The sequence below is a fragment of the Phalaenopsis equestris genome, unplaced genomic scaffold (assembly GCF_001263595.1).
Source record: "Phalaenopsis equestris unplaced genomic scaffold, ASM126359v1 Scaffold000765, whole genome shotgun sequence".
In the NCBI taxonomy this organism is placed as follows: domain Eukaryota; kingdom Viridiplantae; phylum Streptophyta; class Magnoliopsida; order Asparagales; family Orchidaceae; genus Phalaenopsis; species Phalaenopsis equestris.
This window is the reverse complement of record NW_018165205.1, coordinates 1,097,784-1,118,119: the sequence shown is the minus strand read 5'-3', so window position 1 is coordinate 1,118,119 and position 20,336 is coordinate 1,097,784. Positions and strand designations below refer to the sequence as shown.

General features: G+C 34.5%; 1 protein-coding gene across 3 annotated transcripts in view; it reads right to left on the bottom strand.

The window, feature by feature from the left end:
* Window positions 1-20,336, bottom strand: part of LOC110031070 (U-box domain-containing protein 4) — a 31,692-nt gene that overhangs the window by 1,711 nt on the left and 9,645 nt on the right. Inside the window, exons 1-4 of one of the 3 annotated variants that reach the window (XM_020734108.1) lie at window positions 13,737-13,819; window positions 13,328-13,504; window positions 9,137-9,253; window positions 7,000-9,048 (exon numbers count right to left, since the gene is read on the bottom strand). In XM_020734108.1, the coding sequence (XP_020589767.1) occupies window positions 7,000-9,048; window positions 9,137-9,253; window positions 13,328-13,480 (2,319 nt within the window). In that variant the 5' untranslated portion in view covers window positions 13,481-13,504; window positions 13,737-13,819. Of the gene's footprint in view, window positions 1-6,999; window positions 9,049-9,136; window positions 9,254-13,327; window positions 13,609-13,736; window positions 13,820-20,336 lie in introns of those variants that run through there. The other 2 variants (XM_020734105.1, XM_020734107.1) reach the window with 2 other exon arrangements.

Below are 20,336 nucleotides of genomic sequence, written 5' to 3'. Positions count from 1 at the left end.
GAAGGAGTATGTCGGAAACCTCTCCTGTCTGTTTGATCACTTTGAAAAGTCCCATGTTTATGTATTAATCCTTCATATACCTTTCTAAACGCCTTGTGAATTGTCGCCGTGCTAAATCGGCTTGCTCACGCCATGTTTTGGCAAACTTGAATGCAGTTCGACTCTTCCCTGCATATCGTCTGGTAAGTGATAGAGGTGTTGATGATCGTTGTACCATAATGATCTCGAATGGACTCTTACATGTGGCTTCACTTTATTGCAAATTGTAGGAGAATTGTGCAACGTCAAGAAGTTTGCCAATCTCGCCAATTGGCATTCACATAGTGCCAGAAGTATGCTTCCAATAAAGCATTAACCAATGTTGCCCGCCCATCACTTTGAGGGTGAAAACTTTTGAAGAAGCTTAATTCTAATCCTAGGATTTTGAGGAACTCAGTCCAAAATCTTTCGATAAAGCAAGAATATCGATCACTAATAATATTCTTTGGGACTCCCCATAACTTGACCATGTTGTGAAGAAATAATATGACAGCTTCTTTAGCTGTAAAATCGGTTGGGCCAACAAAATAGGTCGCATATTTGTTGAATCTATCCACCACAACTATGATACTTCCAAATACTTCGGACTTCAATAGACTAGAAATAAAGTCCATATAAACACTTCCCCATTGCCTCTCAGGTACAGGTAATGATTCCAATAAGCTCCCAAGTGATTGTTGGCCAGTTTTATCTTGTTGACAAACAAGGCAAGTTCGAAAGTATTCTTCGATATCATCTTGCATCCTTGGCCAATAATGAGTAGATTTTAAAAGAGCAAATGTGTGTTTCATTTGGGGATGTCATGCCCCTAAAGAGCCGTAACACTCCTTAATTAAGTCTTTTCTTAAATTTCCCATCTTGGCACGTATATTTCCCCACACATGATATAAATGATGTCTTCTTCTAGCCAAAATCTTTTGGTTTTGCCTTGATTGATCAAGGCAATATGATGCTATAAGCTTGAGAACTAGCCTTTAGATATTCCTAGATTCTTCCTGTTAGTGAGCTAGTGACTTCTCATAAACTTGTTAGCATTGCTTTTCGACTCGATGAATCAACTACCACATTTACCCTTCCAAGTTTGTACTCCATGATCAAATTCAGCTAGGAAGTCCTGCCACCTTGCTTGTTTTGGACTTGACATCTTTTGGGTTTGGACAAAGCTTGTAACAATAGTATCAATCAAGATCACGAATCTTGATCCAAGTAAGCAGTGTTGTTATGTCCGAAGGCAATGGGTGATATCACTCATTTATTTTTCTGGTATTGTGTAACGTCATTCTGTTTCATTGAGCTTTCTACTTTCGAAGGCGATTGGATGCCCTTCTTGCGTAAAAGAACACCACCAATAGCAAAATTTGAAGCATCAGTGTGAACTTCATATGGCTTGGTATGGTTGGGTAGTTGGAGTACAGGTTCTAACTTATTGCCTCTTTGAGATCCTGAAAGGGCCTTTGACATTCTCCTGTTCATTTTCATGGTTTGTTCTTCTTGAGCATATTGGTTAGTGGAGCTGCTTTTGTTGATTGCCCATTGATGAATCAACAATAATAATTAACTAGGCCAAGGAAGGATCATAGCTCACGTGCCTTTGAGGGTGGTTCCCAATCTTGAATGGCATTTATCCTCTTATCCTCCATGATCAAATTGTCATCCTTGATTTTGTTCCCTAAAAAATCCACTTCTGATGTAGCGAAGGAGCATTTTTCCTTCTTAACGTACAACTCATTCTTTCAAAGAATTATAAACACTTTCCTTAAGTGTGTAATATGTTCCTCAATGATCTTACTGTACACTACTATATCGTCCAAGTAGATGACTACGAATTGATTAAGGTATAGGCGGAAAAGCTTGCTCAATAGGTGCAAAATTTTTCTAGTGCATTGGTTAAGCTAGAGGGCATAACCAAAAATTCATATGAACCATATCTTGTGACACATGTAGTCTTCGGCTCATCTCCTCCAGCTATCTGTACTTGGTAGTAGCCTAAAAGAAGATCTAATTTTGAGAAGTAGCAAGCTTCTCCCAATTGATTGAATAAATCCGCAATCAAAGGAATAGTATATTTATTCTTGACCGTGATCTTATTGAGAGCCCTGTAGTCGATGCACATGCACAGTGATCCATCTTCCTTCTTTTGGAAAAGGATTGGGGCATCAAATGGGCTTTAAGGGGTCGGAACTCGGATGAAACCTATGGCCAATAACTCCATCAATTGTCTCCTTAGTTTTGCTAATTCAGAAGGAGCCATGCGATAAGTACCTATTGCTGGTGGCTTGGTTCCAACTCACTTTGATAAACAACTTCTCTTTTTGGTGGCAATTTCTTAGGTGGCTCTTTTGGCATGATATCTTGGTATTCTCTAAGGACTCATATCTCTTTAGGTATGAAAGATTGAAGTAGTTCATCATCTAAGTTGTGAAGAATAGCTAAGTAGCTCTCTTCATTTCTCTTCAATCCTTTGTGAAACTGCATGGTTGATAGCAGCTTCATGTCAGACTTTCTAGTCCTTATTGTTGGTACTATGCAAGCTTGATTGTCTTCCATAATGCACATGTTATTGACAAAGGGTATTGGGAACACCTTTACTTGATTCATGAATTCTAATCTTAAGTCAACTTTAAAATCATCCACTGAGATGACAGAGAAGTTCAATGTACATGACCAAGCTCCAACATTGTTCTTTATTCCTCCGACTACACCATGCATTGGTCTTGCTGCTGAATTGACTGCTTTGATGGAGCCTCCTCTTCTAGTTGCTTGTAATCCTATCCTTTGCTCTTCTTCAATGAGGTTGAAGTTATCAGAAGCAAGTGTATTCAACACGGGTTTCACAGACTTCCCACCTAGCACCATATCCACAAAGAGTAAACCTTTTAATTGGGATTTTGGAGAAGATTGCATCACATTCAACAATTTTATAGACCTTACCTATGTTGTCATATCGTTTCCTCTTGTTCTTTTTTTCTCCATGATGCCTTGCTAGCAGAGAGTTCAAGGCTTTCTTTTGAGGACACTCTCTTGCTCAATGAGGTCCTCCACAAAAGAAGCAATTGTTATGTGCCTTGATTTTGTTGTCTGTTTACTTTCCCCTGTTATTGCCCTTGGATGGATAATTCCTAAAAAATGTCTTTTTTTATGTTGGCCTTTATCTCCACCACCTTTGAAATAAGTACTCTTCTTATCTTTTGTCTTTGTGGACTCCTTTGTAAAGTCAATCAAACTCTCAGCAGCGGCAATGGCGGCAGCGAGATCATGCACTCTATGTCTTCTAAGCCCTGTCTTTGCCCATGTTTGAAGCTCATCCATGAAGTTAAAGAGAACATTCTTGTCTGATATGTTAGGGATTTCAAGGACCAAACTAGTGAAGTCCTTAATGTACTCTTGAATTGTTTGAGCTTCCACAATCGGGTTCTAGCCCCATCCTTTGCATTCTTAAGATAAAATTGTCGTTTGAACTCCTTCTAGAAAACAACAAAGCAGATATGGTGCACATACATTTTTCTCTGTCTCCTCACCTTTTCTCCACCAGAGCATAGTAGGTGTCAGAAAGACAAAGAGCTCCAAACTGAATCTTAGCATCATCATCAGGGTGACCGTGACTCCAAAGCATTGCTCAAGTCCCTCCCTCTTCTTTCAATAACCTCTCCTTGTTTCCACTTTACACGCTTGGTTACTTCAGAACCTTAGGTGGTTCCAAATGAGAGGGAGGAACTTCTACTTATAGTCCTCCCTCAAATACTAGAAAACTTTCTAGATAACTTTAGAATGGATTAAACTTCTAGATAGTTGTATATTATTCTATAAATATACAAGATTCTAGAGCATTCCAGACTATCCCAGAGTTCTCAACTTGAAGCTTTTCTCTTCCAACATTTTTCTGGAATGTCGTGAAACCTTCAAGAATCTCTTAGATTGTTCTTCTCTTTCTGGTCTTTTCTAGAATCTTCTTTCCTGTCGTTGAGTTGCTAACCCCTCTAGAGATGGCGAAGTGTCATAGTGCGCTAAAGTAACACCATGGAATATCCCTAGAGAAGCGACAAAGAAATTTATTGATGACAAGGAAAGGAATTTTGCTAGAGAAGCAATGAGGCATGTTGTGAGGAGGTGCAGAGAGTGAAGAGAGTGGATCCATGAAAAGAGATGTTAAGATGAAGATTAGATGGGATAGAGATGTTGTTCATATGCTTGATGAGTAGTTTCCTAGCTTAGCCTGGACAACAAGAATTCTTCTAAGGATAGATCTACATTCTGGAGCTCGAACATGACAATGGATTCATACGTGCAGACAAAAACTTGTGAATAATGCTGAACAAGGACACCATTGCATTAGACTTCGACATCAAAGCTAGTGGCCAACAACATCAACAATGTCCACGATGAAAACATCCCCATATAAAATTGTATTTAAAGAAGATTTGACGATTGAGAACAATAATAATGAACAAATTATTTTTTATTATGAGATGAGGACCAAGATAGTATCTCGATTATTTACAAGGGATCATTTTATACACTATATAAAAGGCCCAATTCAACCATCACACTCTTTAAACAGAGATTAAAATAATCATTTCATATAAATTATGGGAAACTAAAAATAATGGTGCTAAAAATAAAAATGCTAAAAATAAAAATATTTAAAAAAATACTTTTTATTTAATTTTTTAACAAATTTAAGTTATCACTTATCTTATTTCTATGCATATAGCAGCTAATTTTTCATATAATAGGAGCACTTGAAATCATGCAAATTGCGAAGCAAATTAAAATTTTGTAATAAATTTATTACTTTGTTCCCATTGTGATTATAAATTAGACTTGAAATATTAATTATAATATAAGAAGAAAAATATGAGATAAAATTATTTATCACAAAAAATTAACTCACATTGCAACCAACATGATCTCAATACACTCCTAGTGTATGCAAAAACAGTTGCTATACATGAAAAAATAAACTGAGTAAAAAATTATATTAAATAAAATTACAATAAATATATATTTCTCAAAATATACCTATTTTTAGTATCACTAACTTCAAGTTTCATTAATGTAGACAACTGAAATAAGTTAGTTCTTGTATAAAGAGTCTAAGGACTAATAAGACCATTTACTTAGACTGGGACTAAAATGACCTCTCACAAATAGTCAAGGGACAAATTAAATCATTTTTTACTAATTACTTTTGTTAAATGATAAATATATTAAAAAACCAAACATATCTTCTATATGTTAAAACATTAAATAACAAAATAAGAAAAATGACACACAAGCCCAAAAAAAACTGGATGTTTCCATCACATTATTATGCTTAAATGATACCTTTTAGATGGAGCGTCCCTCATAAGATAGCCAATAATATTGGAGTTTCTTAACTAGTCAATCATTTCAACATCATCCTACTGGTTAAAGAGGAAGGTTCTAAGTTTTATCGAGTACAAGAAGCAAGATTTGCCAATAAACTTGTATAAAAAAGGTTACAGTTCACGAGACAGAATAAACGCTAATATTGGTATCTAGTTACGAATATTAGTATTACATTGTTTTATCAAAAAAAAAAAAAAAAAACTCTTCAAAAGACATAAAAAATCCTGTCCATAGAGACAATGTTTAATTTGTAGATGAGGATGATGCTGTGGAAGAAGATAGGAGTTCCAATCAGATAGTAATATGTTGGACCAAGGATTGAATGGGCATTTGGTGTAGTGTAGTATCCGCCTTATAATCTCTGAAAACTTTTCCTAGATGGGAGAACCTATAAAGGCTATAGGTCTTGCAATAAGAAACAAATGTTAAATCAAGAGAAATGAATAAGCCAGTAAAAATATGATGAGAAAAAAAAAAGGGTAGGGTTTGGGTTTTTTATGTCACTCTCAAGCCAAGATGAAAAAGAATGACGGCTGATAGTAAAATTAATAAATGATTGAAAATTTTATGTCAAAATTCCTTAAATGAATCCAGATTTAAATTTTTGGGGCATTTACACACAATTTTTATATATTTAAATATCTAACACTTAAACATTCATAATTACATGCAGACTACTCAGATCTTTAATATCACATCAAAATACCACCATCACTACATTTAAGTAAAATACACATTTTCATGTATGGTTTTATGACACCAAGGTGTTATATAAGTGTAAATATCAAATTTTGGGTGTGAGATATGTAAATACATAAGAGTTATTTGGTATATGTAAATTTCCCTAAAATTTTTCTAGTGCTAGAGTGATCCTCAAAGAGATGTGTTATGATCTAACCCAATAATGGTGAGAAGCAAAATGGGATTCCTAGGACATCATCCAAAAGTGATGTGTCATAAACTAACACATTTATCATGAAAAATATTTAATCATTGACTAAGACATCAACTGCAAGTGACGCACTACTTAACCCAATTATCATGGGAAATATTAATTAGGTCTAAAATTAATATTAGATTTGCTACATGGAACTTTTGAACTTTGAATGTGAAAAAAGGAGAGTTGGTGAACACCATAATTAAATGAAGAATAAATATTGGAAAAAGGAAATAATTTTTAGGTGTTATAACTGAAACTATTTAAGTGTTATAACAGATGATCACACATGAAACCTTCTTGCAACTATTTGTCAAATTAGACTTGCACCATGTCAGTGTTACAACAGATAATTGCCAAATTGAACTCTCAAATTAATCAAGATTCTCTTAAATTTGAAGTCTATATCATGACCCTCAGGTCTACCTTATTTGAATTGGACCTTATTAGAAGAATGCCTAACACTGGCCGATACCCAAGCTGCTGCAATAAACTAATTCTTCTATTAGTTAACTGCAGATTTGATAAAAACACTATAGCTCACTTTCTGATCGATTGGTTCCTCAAAAGAAAAGATTCACAATACATGCAAAACCATAAAGCAAGGAATTTCACATTTAAGAATACAGCCACTTATTGGAGGACAATCATACCTTTTCTTTAGCCCGTGGTGTGCCTGATTGTGACAATGCTACTAATGGTGGCACAGCACCCTCTTGGAGAACTTGGCTACAAAATCTGTTGCTATTTGTACATAGCTGAAGCAAAGCTGCTGCTGCATTTTCCTTCCCTCTTGCTGATCCTAATTCAACAACTTCCACAAGCACAGGGATCCCGCCTTCATGTTCAATTGCAGTCCTTCCTTCAGGCGTGGTAGCAAGGTTAGACAAAACAGCTACAGCCTTATCAACCATGCCAGCTGCTGGATCCATTAGCTCAACCAAATGCCTAACAGCCCCAGCCTGAACAATTCTTGTTTTGTTGTCGTGAAATATTGATAGATTAAACAAAGCTGTAGCAGCATCCTTCTTTCCTCGTGGTGTCCCATTACCTAACAAATCAACCAATGGATTGATAGCTCCAGAACGTCCAATCCTAACCTTGTTTTCTTCAATGACAGAAAGGCTGAATAGTGTTGCAGCTGAGTTTTCTTTTGCTTCAGGGCTTCCTGTTTGAAGTACATGAATGAGCGGATCAATTGCCTCTGCATTAGCAATCGCCATCTTGTTGTTGTCATTGATTGATAAGTTTAAAAGCGCAGTTACAGCATCCTCTTGGACCTTTTGATCAGCTGAATGAAGAAGACCAACTAATAGGGGTATTGCCCCACAATTGGCAATCACTATCCTGTTCTCCATGTTATGTTTAGCAAGAAGGCGTAGCTCTTCTGTGGCAGCTCTCTGCAAATCAACAGAATCACTTCGTAGATCTTCAACCAGTTTCCGCACCTGCGTCTCAATGCCAGTTAGGTCCGGTCGTCTATCCAAAGAGGGTGAGGAAATGATTTTTGGAGTAAATCTTTCTGATGGACGCCGCCAAATGGTTTGAGTTCTTGACCTAGTTTCTGCCAACTTTGATGAAAATTCAGGTTCTATCAGTGGGCCAGAGGAAGTTGGAGCCTCCTGCATAACTTCACCTGAAGTATCGCTGCTATAATGAGTAAGGTCGCTAGGTACCCGAGAGATAACACGCATATCTCCTAATCCTTCAGGATGATCATTAGTTGAAACGGCACTGCTATAATGAGTGGAAGCAGAAGCGCTGCGAACATGTTGCCCAAGATTGGATTGAGTTGAAGTTTGACCACCAGAGCTAACGTGTCTATGTGATAACCTGGATTCACTCTTGTTATCAGGACCTGATAATGACATCCTTGCAACATCTATATCAGAGCCATTAGTAGCCTGAAAAGATGAACCCATTGATTTTGAATTACGGTGATGAGATAAAGCTTTCTCATGAACGTGGCTTTCTATATGTATCCCATTGGAAGAAGTTTGATCCTTATGCACATTTACTGTCGATGAATTTTGCTCTGCTGGTCTAGAATATTTACTCCTAGATGGCTGATCAGATGGGGAGGGATTACAGTCATTTTCCTTGGTATCCATAGGGTTGATGAAAGCAGAGGGTAGGCTTTGATTCATGGACCTAAGCGGATCAGGTAACTTGATGCTGTTAGAGTCACACCAGCTTGCAATAAGCGCCTTAACAGTATAATTGGGTATCAAATTGGAGTGCCCAAGTGTTTGTCGGGTCTTGGGGCAAACATTAAACCCTTGATCAAGCCATTTTCTAATAAAGGCCCGCTCATAAGTTTGTCCAGATGCCACAATCACAGGATCAGACATCAATTCTAGGGAGAGTGGACAGCAAAAGTCAGGAGGAATGGGCACCCCATTGATGCTGTGCACCTGTTTTACTTTAACAAGACAATCATGCATATAACTGACAAGTGCAATGATATGATCAATGTACTCTATTTCTGTATGATTATCGCTACGAAATACTTTTGATTTAAGCTTATCCAATGCAACGACCTCCATAAGCAATTCTTGATTAGAAGACAAGTTCAAGAAGGTTGAAATTTTCTCCAGATGATCAGAACTAGGCACCCTTTTGTCTTTCTGATCTGTTATGACTTTTTTAATGTTATCTGAGATTTTTTCAAAATGTATTAGCTTAATCTTCTTCATTGAATCCTGAAATTTAATTGCAAGAAATCAGGAGGTACAATAAGTAGAAAATTCAATAATTAGTGAGTTGAAAAAAGAATATTTCTGAGCATACTTTCATCACCTCAACACTTTCTACAGTAACATTAGAAGGACATAAGAAAATAAGTAGTTGGCAAGTGACAACTGCTGATGTCTGTATTTTCGTTAGTGCTGATTCGTATTGCAACACCTGAATAAAACAGTTCGGATAAAGGGTGCATCAGAATAAAAGGGTAGCTGGCTCGGGAATGCAATCATTAAGGAAAAAAGAGATCAGAAAGCGAAAGAAAAAAATATCTTCAGTGGCAAAATGTATAAATGGATAACCTAAAATAGAAATAAGCAGATTTCTATAAATTACCAGGCAATAATAGATACTTGAAGCATCTGTCTCCCCTTTTTCCTAGACCCTTTTACCTAGCACTATATTTTATTTATCAAGGACCTCTTTCAAAATCTTAGCATCCATTTTCAATAATTCTTCTGAGTTCTGCATTAAATAGGTCTTCAATAAGTTTTCAAAGTGAGTTAAAAAATTATTTAAATTAGTTAACGTAGAACATATGTGAACACCAGTGATCCAAAACAATAACATATATAGTGTGCTAACATCCAGTATATTGTTTTTATAAATCCTCAAAACTATTTTGGGCCAGCTTTATAAATCCTTGTGTTCAATAGCATGATATAAATTTTATGATTGATTGTAGACCAAACAATCTTAGCCAATTCACAGAAAAAGAGGCCTAGGTCATTGTGCTATATATTTACCCGAAATTTTCCTTCCATAACTTCAGAATACATAACTTCAGAAAATGGAAAATTATCACATTTTCCGACTACTCTCCATGCAAAGCCTTCCATTATCAAGCAATTGCCAGATTGGGAGTACATGGCCAGATTCCGACTATACGAAGAATTTTAAAAAGCAACACCCTCTACGGTTTTTATAGCAAGGGATATTTATAAAAAATATTTAAAGCTATATGACCAGAGATATAATTTTTTCATAATTTTAATTGATGAGATATCCAACAGAATAAAGAAAGAAATTAGAATAGAGGAGAAAATATTTATAAGATGAATATCTTAGGAATTAGTAGAAGAAAGACTAAATATGTATTATGTAATTTTCATGAGTCTGGTATTAACATTATCATTCAATATTATTAGAAAATAAGGTGACACCCAAGTCAGATAGGTTTAAAAATATTGGATCTATTATGTAGAAAAAAAAAAGGAAACAACTTCTAGAGTTTTGACTAAGAGATTAAAATAGAGAAGTACCTTCAAAATTTAATGTATAAATGATATTATGAAGAATTAAAGATAAACTTATAAAAGCGTAGACATTGTATGAATCTAAATGTTTGACAGTAGAAAAATTATTGATGTCTAATTTGACTGTAGAAAAAAATGAAAAGGTCAGATGAATGTATGAAGAAAATTAAAAATAATAATTAATCATAATTATATAAGAAAAGATGTTGGAGTAGAATAAATTGAAAAAAATTCACTGAAAATAAACATAGGTGGTTAAACTATATAAGGTAGAAAATATAACTATTAGATGAGTTGAGAAAATTTGAGTCAAGAGACTAGGAACTAAAAGGTGGTGCACCTAAAGTTATATGGATGGTTGCTATTCAAAATTATGTGCAAGGAATAGTTTTAACACCTCAAATAATGCTTAACAAGAAAGAATGAAAAACGCCAAATGCAATAGTCCGAACAAGGCTAATGATAATGATGGTGATTTGGGGGTTATAACTACATCAGATTAGTTTGGTTGTTGCTTAAATTGAGAAATAAGCCAACTCTAACATGCTTGCAAGAGTAAGGGTTTGTTTGGAGCAGCTGCAGCTTATCCAGATAAGCTGTTGATTAGAAGCTGAAATTTGGTTTGTGTTTTTTTAAAACAGCTGATTTACATTTATTTTTGGATAAATAATCATTTTGCCCCTTATTTAGATAAGCTATTTGGTTTATGCGTTTGGAAAACAGCTGATCTCCCACTCATATATTGATATCAAAATTTTGACTTTATACTAACATCTAGTGAAAAAATTAGAGCGAAAACAAGAAACTAGCAGAAAAACAAAAGTATCAACACCAAATAAAACATCAATGCATATCAACATAAGCTTTACAAGAGTACAGATGCAAAACGGATGCAAAGCAACAAAGCTAAAAATCATCAGTTACCTTAATCCCATATAACAGAGAGAATCATCGACAATCCAAAGGAATAGAACAACAACATCAAAGAACCAAAATTGAAAATCACAATTCACCACTACGCCTCATTTCTCCCAAAGCTGAGAAAGAATATATACAAGCTTGTTGCAAGCATGTCTAGTGCAAATCATAATGGAAAAAAAGGAGCAAAATGAAGACATCAAATTAATAACAACTTGAAGGAAAAGAGGCTCCCCCAATTCCTAGAATCACCACAGTTATCTCATCTCCCAAAATAAGAAATAAATTCATAGATAAATATACCTAAACTCTCCATCAAAACTTCAAGTAATTGTTGGTCGGAGATATTGGCCAAGTTGGGCGGGTAAGAGGGCGGAAATAAGGGTGGAGAGGAGAAAACGAACCAGGAGGACATCATGATCTACAAATTTAGGAATAGAGTTCAACTAGACTTTTTTCAACTTTTTGAGCAAATCTCAAATACTTCTCTAGATAATTATGGCATTTCACAATTTATTCACCTAAAAGCCATTATTATAGCATCAAAAGAGATCAAAGGCCCAAACCATGGAATTACTAATGAACTTAGACCAAAGAACTTAAAAAAAAATCTCTAAAGGGAGGAAAAAAGGTTCAAGAAATGCGCATAGGGATAAAAGCATTATGTTCCACAACATAAGATTGGAAACGCCTAAACACGATGGCTAGACCTCTGCCCTGTCAATGGCATCAAACCCTCCCCTACCATTGAAACAGCTCCTCCTGATCCGCTTACATATTCAATAAACAATGCAGATTGCAGAATCGTTAAATATTATCGTCCATAGCTGTCCTTCGGTGATAGCAAAACCAGAACCGAAGAGGAATTGCGAGACCTCGGTCCATAGCCTGGCTTTCGGCAAAGGAGCGGGTAGAGTTCCGTGAATGAGCGCGTTCTTAAGAAATTACAAAGCGTCGTTTCAGGATCATCACCTCAAAAGTGCAAACCAAACGACGAGGCGACATTTTCAAAATGCCGCCCACACTTATAAGCTGCCCCAAACGGGCCCTAAAAATGTGATTAAAAAAATGTATGAATTCTAATTGTTCAAAATGATAAGTATAATGTTCAAGTGGCATACTAATCATGAATTACTTGATGAATTGCTTTAACGGTTATTGTATGGCCATGCAATAGACTCAACCTTAATGGTTCAAGCAACACATAATAAACCTCTCAATTCACAAAAGAAGAGAATTTTGTTGGGAAAGGCATTTTGGGGTTGATACGAAACAACCTGAGGTATTGGTTCTTTAGAACTATGACCAAGCTGAAGTCCGTGCAAAGTCAAATAGAACAAATTTGTTAATTCTGAAGAACTGAATATGTAGATATGCATACCACTTTTCAAGGGGTATCAAATTTCCATCACGACATATTAATAATGAATTCTCACCAACTTTATAGATTAGTTTAACTACAGCAATAGTGACAGTGCAAGCAGTCAAGAATTAAATAATCATTTCAATGATCAACAGCTACTAATTGACAAAAAACTGTTGGAATAAAAAAGAAAAGGAAAGGGAATATAAAAAAGAAAATAATATAACCAAAATCATAGAACTAACTTCAAGCCCATAATCTAAAACGTTCATTTACTCGGGTTCCTTTATTCAATAATCCAGAAAAAAAAAAATGCAAAAGAAAAAGCTTGGAAAAAAGAAACACATTCACTGGATGCATTTTTCCATGTAGATGCAAAATGTACTTCTATAAAAATGATTAGTCTTTCTTTTAGAAGAAAAATCAACCAATGATACTGATGATAAAACCTTGCAGGAGTTTTTTAATTAATTCCCTTCTCATGGAACCGACAGAATAAGGAGCACAATGAAAAATAACAATATGCAGCAGAGAACTGAATGGCATAATATTTTTCAGTTTTTAGCATACAAGAATTTCATTTTATAGGGGAAACAGTTAAAAGATTTTCATTGAATCTTTTCATTGTCCCGGTTACAAAGTGATTATCATAATATAGGCATGCAATCAAAACAAAAAAAAAGAGGTTGCTATTGTACATACAGAGTAAACTTTACTCATCGTTTGATGCCAATTTCCAAGTAGTTCCTTCGCTTCATTAACTAAAGTATCAAGTTCTCCCAACATTTTATTCAGTTTGTCATCTGGAGCTATCTCAGAGATGGAAGCCTCTTCCAATGCAGGCTTCAACAACATTAAGATCTCATCAATTGCTTTGTAGTATCTGTGAACCAGCCCTGATTTTATGGTATTACATGAAGACAAGTGGCCAAAGCATGATATGCTATTAAGAAGTATCATCACTAAAGTCATATCCATTGGACCTGTCAAAACACAGGTAAATACCTTAGAATAGAAGGCTACTCCACGCCAAACACATATGTCTGTAAAATCACAAACATTTGCACTTCCATAAGTCCTAACATTTGATACCAAGAAAGGAATATAAATAAGAAGTGACTGAAGTTGAAAAATCACAGTTAGAAATATCACTATTTTTCAGGAGTTAGTCCCAAGAAATAAAGAGGCCGTGATTGGAACAGTGGTCAAGTTATCGCCAGTGAAATTAGAGGTCCTATATTTGAGTCATGGACATATCCCATGTAAATACAATGATGAGACTGTATACACAACCCCTCCTCATGCAATGCCATAAGGGGAGCTCCAAGCACCATGCATAACCCTTTTTTTAGCTACAAAAATTGATTCAATCAAAATAAAAAAATACATCATTACATGAACAATCTAATGAAAATTTAGCAGACGAGCCAAAAAAGGCTAGGCTAACCTTCAATAGTCTTAACATGATAACAGAAACAATTAAAGTTTGTTTGATAATATTTTTATACGCTTTATGACAGTAAGTTGCTGTTGTAAAATAAGTGTGCCTTGTCTGGGCAGGAATAAAATTCATAAGGTAGCTTCCGAAAGCACCTTCTCAACCTCTATAGTCTTAACAAAATGACAAAGAATTAAGGTTTGCTTGATAATGTTTTTAGAAGCTTTGTGAAAGTAGACTTGCTGTTTTTAAGTAAGTGCACCTTGTCAAGGCTGAGAAAAAAAATCATAAGATAGCTTCCGAAAGCACCTTCTCAACTTCCTTATGACAAGAAGATACCCAAACAAACCAAACTTTAGCGGTTTAGCTTAAGAATTGAATTACCAAGAAACATTCCTACTAGGGCACTATCTAGTTCATTACAACAAGTGCCTAAGCCTACTTAAGAGAAGTTAAAATTTCAAGATTCCCAGGTACATCATTTCAAGTTCTGCTGTAAAAATTTATCAACTGACAGAAATAAATCAAAGAAGCATCCAAGCAAATTTTAACGGGTTCAATTCATGGACAAAGAATAAGAGTTGGGCAGTCAATCTAAGCATTCGAAGCCCCCTGCCTTCAAGAATGGAGACATTTTTATTAAAGTGAGATGGCCCAATTATTATCTAAAGATTAGTCAGTGAAAACAAAAAAAATGTGGGAAGAATGAATTTCTGTTTAATACATAAAATGGTTTTCAAAAGCTTGACTGGCATATTCCTGAGGCAAAATATTGGATCAGCCTCTCTTGTATTCAAACATTTTACTAAGTTGTTGTGGTTAAGCATCAAAGATTTGGTGGAGTAAGAAACAGAAGAAATTATTAAGAAAAAAAATATCCTTTAAAAGATAAATGCTAATGAGGATTGTAGTAATTATAATAAAGTTAGAACTCCTAGAAACAGTATAGTGAGAAAAGCAAATACTACAGCTTTTGAGAATTTATATAATAAGTTAGACACTTAAAAAAATAAGATATATAAAATAACTAGAAAAAAGATAACTAATCCAAATGCATGAGAGGCAAAGTTAACATGATCCAAGTAAATCATAAAGAAATTGAGAAAAAAAACAAATAATGTTTTAAAAGTATTAAATAAGAATTTTAATGAAGATATTCTCTGCTACATCAGCATTAACAAGCGTGGGCCACTTGAGCAACGCCGTATCGTGGATTCAAGCACGGTCCAAGACCGACACCTTCCTTCCCTCCGCAATCCTCCACCTAACTATCATTTGAAGGCTCGCCGCACCAACACAAACAACTTGCCATGAAACAGAGGTCCCTCTCCTCGTGTAGTTGGTCTACCGATTGTCCCCATATATACATCTTAGGCATCTATTAAGAAGACTATTGGGCTCGGTCACAAAGGCCCACTCAATCCTGTCCCGCAAAGGTCCCTTCCATGTCTTTGTCGCATGAAACACTAGTTCCCCATAGCTACATGTTGCCAAAGCCTTCCCCGGCCCATGTAATGCAGCCCCTTGCTCCGATTCAACCCATTCCATAGAGAATTCATATATTTCACTTCTTCCAGAACCGCCGCCGGAACTTCAGTAGACCAATCTCTTATTTCAGTCAAGTGCTTACTGCAAAAGCCATACTCAAGTTAGTTTATGATTAAGGATCATATGACTTAATCTAGCACGAGTTTTCTCTCTTCCACCTTGAAGACAATGTGTCTTTTTGGGATGAGAGTAATGTTAGACCAGCGCCTACGACACCGTCCACCTACTAATCGCAAAAACAGTTTGAAGACTTATGATGGGCGTAAGACTAAAAGGACAATTGAATCATTTGTTAGTTAATTCTTATGGGGTATATAAATAGGGCTTAATAAGTTTAGGATAAAATTATGTGATTGTTGTCCTGAATCTTAGGATTAAGGTTTGGGAGAGATCGTCAGCCTCTCGAATTATAAGTGTTTATATTTTATATATTCAAGATTATATCATTTTGATTTTCATACCAGTGAAATAAAATCAATTATTTTTGCACTAATTTCTGCAAAAAAAAAAAAAAGTCTTGTTCCTATCAAATTCATGAGTCATACAATGAAAAGAATGAGTACCGACTCATAAAAATAGAAAAATAAACAGTAGATTTAGAAGATCAACGTGGTTTTATGCTCGAAATATCAATTACGCCATCAAATTTTGTATTGAGACCAATAATGAAAATATATAGAGAGAAGAAAAGATTCTTCAGATGATTATCTCGGGAAGAAATATAATCAAGAACTATGAGAATTGAATTGATGCACATTAAAAAAGGATAGAAGATATTAGTCAAAAAAATATTGAAGTTATTAAAAATATGTATAATTGAGAACAAACTAGTATTAAAAATAATTGTGGAGTCACTAAAGAGTATCCAATTATAGTAAGATTGCTTAAGGAATTAATATTGACTTGATATCATTTTGAATTGTGTGTGGAGCTGCTTATAAAGGATATTTAAAGTAAGCTGCCTTAATATATGCTTTTTACAAATGGAATAGATCTAATCGATGAAACTTTTTCTAAAATATGAAAATTTAAAAGAATAGAAAAAAAAATATTCAGAAGACAAACTGCTTAGAATTATTAAATGTGATATATAATCTGAGTTGTGCGATATTAATAACTACCAATCAATACTAATATAAGATCAAGCTGATACCCAGGCGTGATTGGCTCAAGTATATTGAATATGACAAACAAGAGGACATAAATATCGATGAAGACATAAATTGAAGTTGTGTGGTTAAAAAGAGAAATATCTAAAAAAAATATCATGTGAAGAGAAAATCATGTAGAACGAAAAGTGAATCACATAGATATGTCATTTTGTAAATTATATCAGTCGCAAACAAGAATTTTCATAATCAAGCACGACGTAAATAATAATATTAAGATGCATGTGTGACAAATTGGGACAAATAAAGGAATGATTATATTAAACAATCATTGAAATAACATCCACTGAAGATATGGTTACTGAAAATAAATTTAAATGGATCGGGCATGTACAATCATAACATTGTTAAGTCAATTCTATCACTATATAATCCAAAATTTTCTAATTTTTGGGCCAAAATGAAGCATGAATGCGTCAATATGGGAATCATGATTTTGACGTTGTTCAACTACTTGCGTATAGGTACCTTGAAGAATATTTTCTTCATAAGCATGCCCAAGCATCATACATGAAATCAAGCTTTTGATGTCCAAGTATATAGATGAAATCAAGTTGAGTTTAACTATATTTAAATTCAAAACAAAATCTAAATGCTTCACTCAAACATGACTCAAAATGAAATCATTTTGCAACAACTAGGCTCAACTCTAAATAATTCAATGTCCAACCAACTCGATTTTAAAATTTCAGTTTCAAGTTAACTCAAAATCAATTCAAGCAGACAAAAAAGTCATTAATTAAATATACAGAAAAATATAACTATTGTACTATATATTATACGTCCATTCTGTTTTATAAATTATATATTTTATATTCGTATTTGTGAGCCAACATGAACTATAATTGAGTAAATCAAAATTACACAGCATTGGTTTCAACTTTTGAAACCAACTTTTTATCAAAACGACGTTTAGGGACCGTTTGGTTGGCGGCGAGTTTCATAAAATATGCCCAGAACTCCATTTTTAATTACTATAGAAATGCAAATGAGGATGGACCCCCGGGTTCTGTCGTTTACTTCTTAACAACTAGGATATGCTTCTTTCGCCATTGTGCCCTCGCCAGAGCCTCCTTTCTCTCGCGAGCCCTAAGCGTTCCCGCGGGTTGTCTCGCTTTATCTTGCTCTCAATCCCTATCGGCCAATCCCCCCCACACCTCGACCCCCCTCTTTCTCCGCTCGTCTTTTAAACTCTCTAACATTCCTATTCTTTCGCCAATGTCACCCCTTTTTCTTCTATTGAGTTGTTCACACGGGATTTGAAAATCAGTTATGTTTTTTATGGAATTATGCCATGATATTTTCAAAGTGCAAAGATTGATATGAGATTACCATGTTGTGTAGTTGCGTTATGGAATTATGATGTGAGATTCTTCTGTAATGTAGTAGAATTTAGATATCCGCCCATCTTTTTGTGCATGAATCAAGAAAATATACAGATAGTCCAAATCCGAATTTGTGATTCTACAGTAACCTTGTATGCTAGATATTTAAAAAAATAGATTTATTTTTCCTCACGCATCTTCAGTATTTCAAAAGTAACCTTAAATAATTGAGATTCAAAGTGTATTCAGATCCAAATTCCACAATATCAACTCAAATATTCAGCATACGAGGTCACTGTAGAATCGCGCACAGTAAAGGATATGAATGAAAAATTGAAGAATTATGAGGGGAAATAATTTTATCTTCTTATAAATTAGTTGTCTGACATTATTTCTCTAACTTCCTATTTCAATTATATAAAGTTGAATGAATGATATGAAATGCATATATACATACATATAAAACAAAAGAATAATGTTTTTGTTTTCTGTCAATTTGCATTTACATAATTACATATGAAAATACGGTGGAGTGATATAGCTTGCTATCGTTACAAATGTGGGAAGGATGAGGAATTATGTTTTAACATGACTGGTCCGGTATTAATCAAATTCTTTTTTTTTTTCAAGATGAAACAATGTAGCATGGCATCCTTTGATGATCACACACGGGTTTGTCACGCATAAGATAGATCCATATTGGGCCTACCTCGGATTTAACACTGCCGTTGCCGGTCCCAAGCCCGGATGAGAAAAGTGGAGGGTTGCGTTAGGTAGTCGACAGCCAGCGTAAAACTTGTCGAAAAAATCATGACATGAATCCTTTTGATCATTGTGTAAGTGCTAGGGCGTCCCCTGGAAGCGACGCGCTGTATAGCCTGAATACAGTGAAAAGTGTGCAAGGGCCGCTACACCGGCGCCCGGGTGTAGTGTTAAATAAGCAAGGGTTCCCACATTACGGGCGAATGCGGGTAAAGAAGTTAGTCCATGAAACTAATGAAACTAATATTAGGATAGGATCTTGGAATATAAGCACTCTCAATGGTAAATTAATGGAATTAGTTGATATTATGATTCATAGAAAAATTAATATCTTATGTATTCAAGAAACTAAGTGGGTGGGAGAAAAGGCTAAGGAGATTGATAATTTAGGTTTTAAACTTTGGTATTCTGGTAAGAGTCGCACTAGAAATGGTGTAGGTGTAATTATAGATAAGAGTTTGAAAGATAATGTTGTAAAAATTAATAGAGTTGGTGATAGAATTATAGCCCTTAAGATTATCATTGATACTAAGATTTTTAATATTATAAGTGTTTATGCTCCTCAAGTAGGTTTAGATACAGAGTCTAAAGATAAATTTTGGAATGACTTAGAAGACTTAATACAAATGATACCTCTTGAAGAAAGAATTTTTATTGGAGGAGATTTAAATGGACATGTCGGTAGAGTGGTAGAAGATTTCAGAAATATTCATGGTGGCTACGGTTTTGGAGTAACTAATGAAGAAGGTAAAGTTATTTTAGATTTTGCTTTAGCGTTTGATTTTGTTATTACTAATACTTTATTCAAGAAAAGGGATGAACATCTTATTACTTATAAGAGTGGATCTAATAAAACACAAATTGATTATTTTCTTATAAGAAGAAGAGATCGTCGTGATTGTAATGATTGTAAAGTCATTCCAAGTGAAAATTTAAATACCCAACATCGTTTATTAGTTTTAGATTTTAAGATTAAGAGTTGTAAAATAAAAAATACTAGGACTCATCATTGCAGAATTAGATGGAGAAACTTAAAAGATAAAAATAAAATTAATTTTATGAGTAAAATTCAAGATTTCAAAATTTGGGATATTCATGAAGAAGCAAATGTGATGTGGGATAAAGTAACAAACGCTATTAAACATGTAGCAAAAGATGTTCTTGGAGAATCAAAGGGAAAAATATTTACAAATAAAAATAGTTGGTGGTGGAATAATAATGTGCAAGAAAAGATAAAATATAAGAAGTTATGTTATAAAAATTGGTTAAAATGTAAAAGCTTAAAGAACTGGAGAAAATATCAAACGGCTCGCAGGGAGTCTAAAAGAACAATCTGTGATGCTAAAAATTCTGCTTTTAATGATCTTTATAATAGATTAGATACTAAGGAGGGTGAAAAATATATGTATAAACTAGCCAAACAAAGAGAAAAGAAAAGTAAAGATTTAACTCAAGTAAAGTGTATTAAA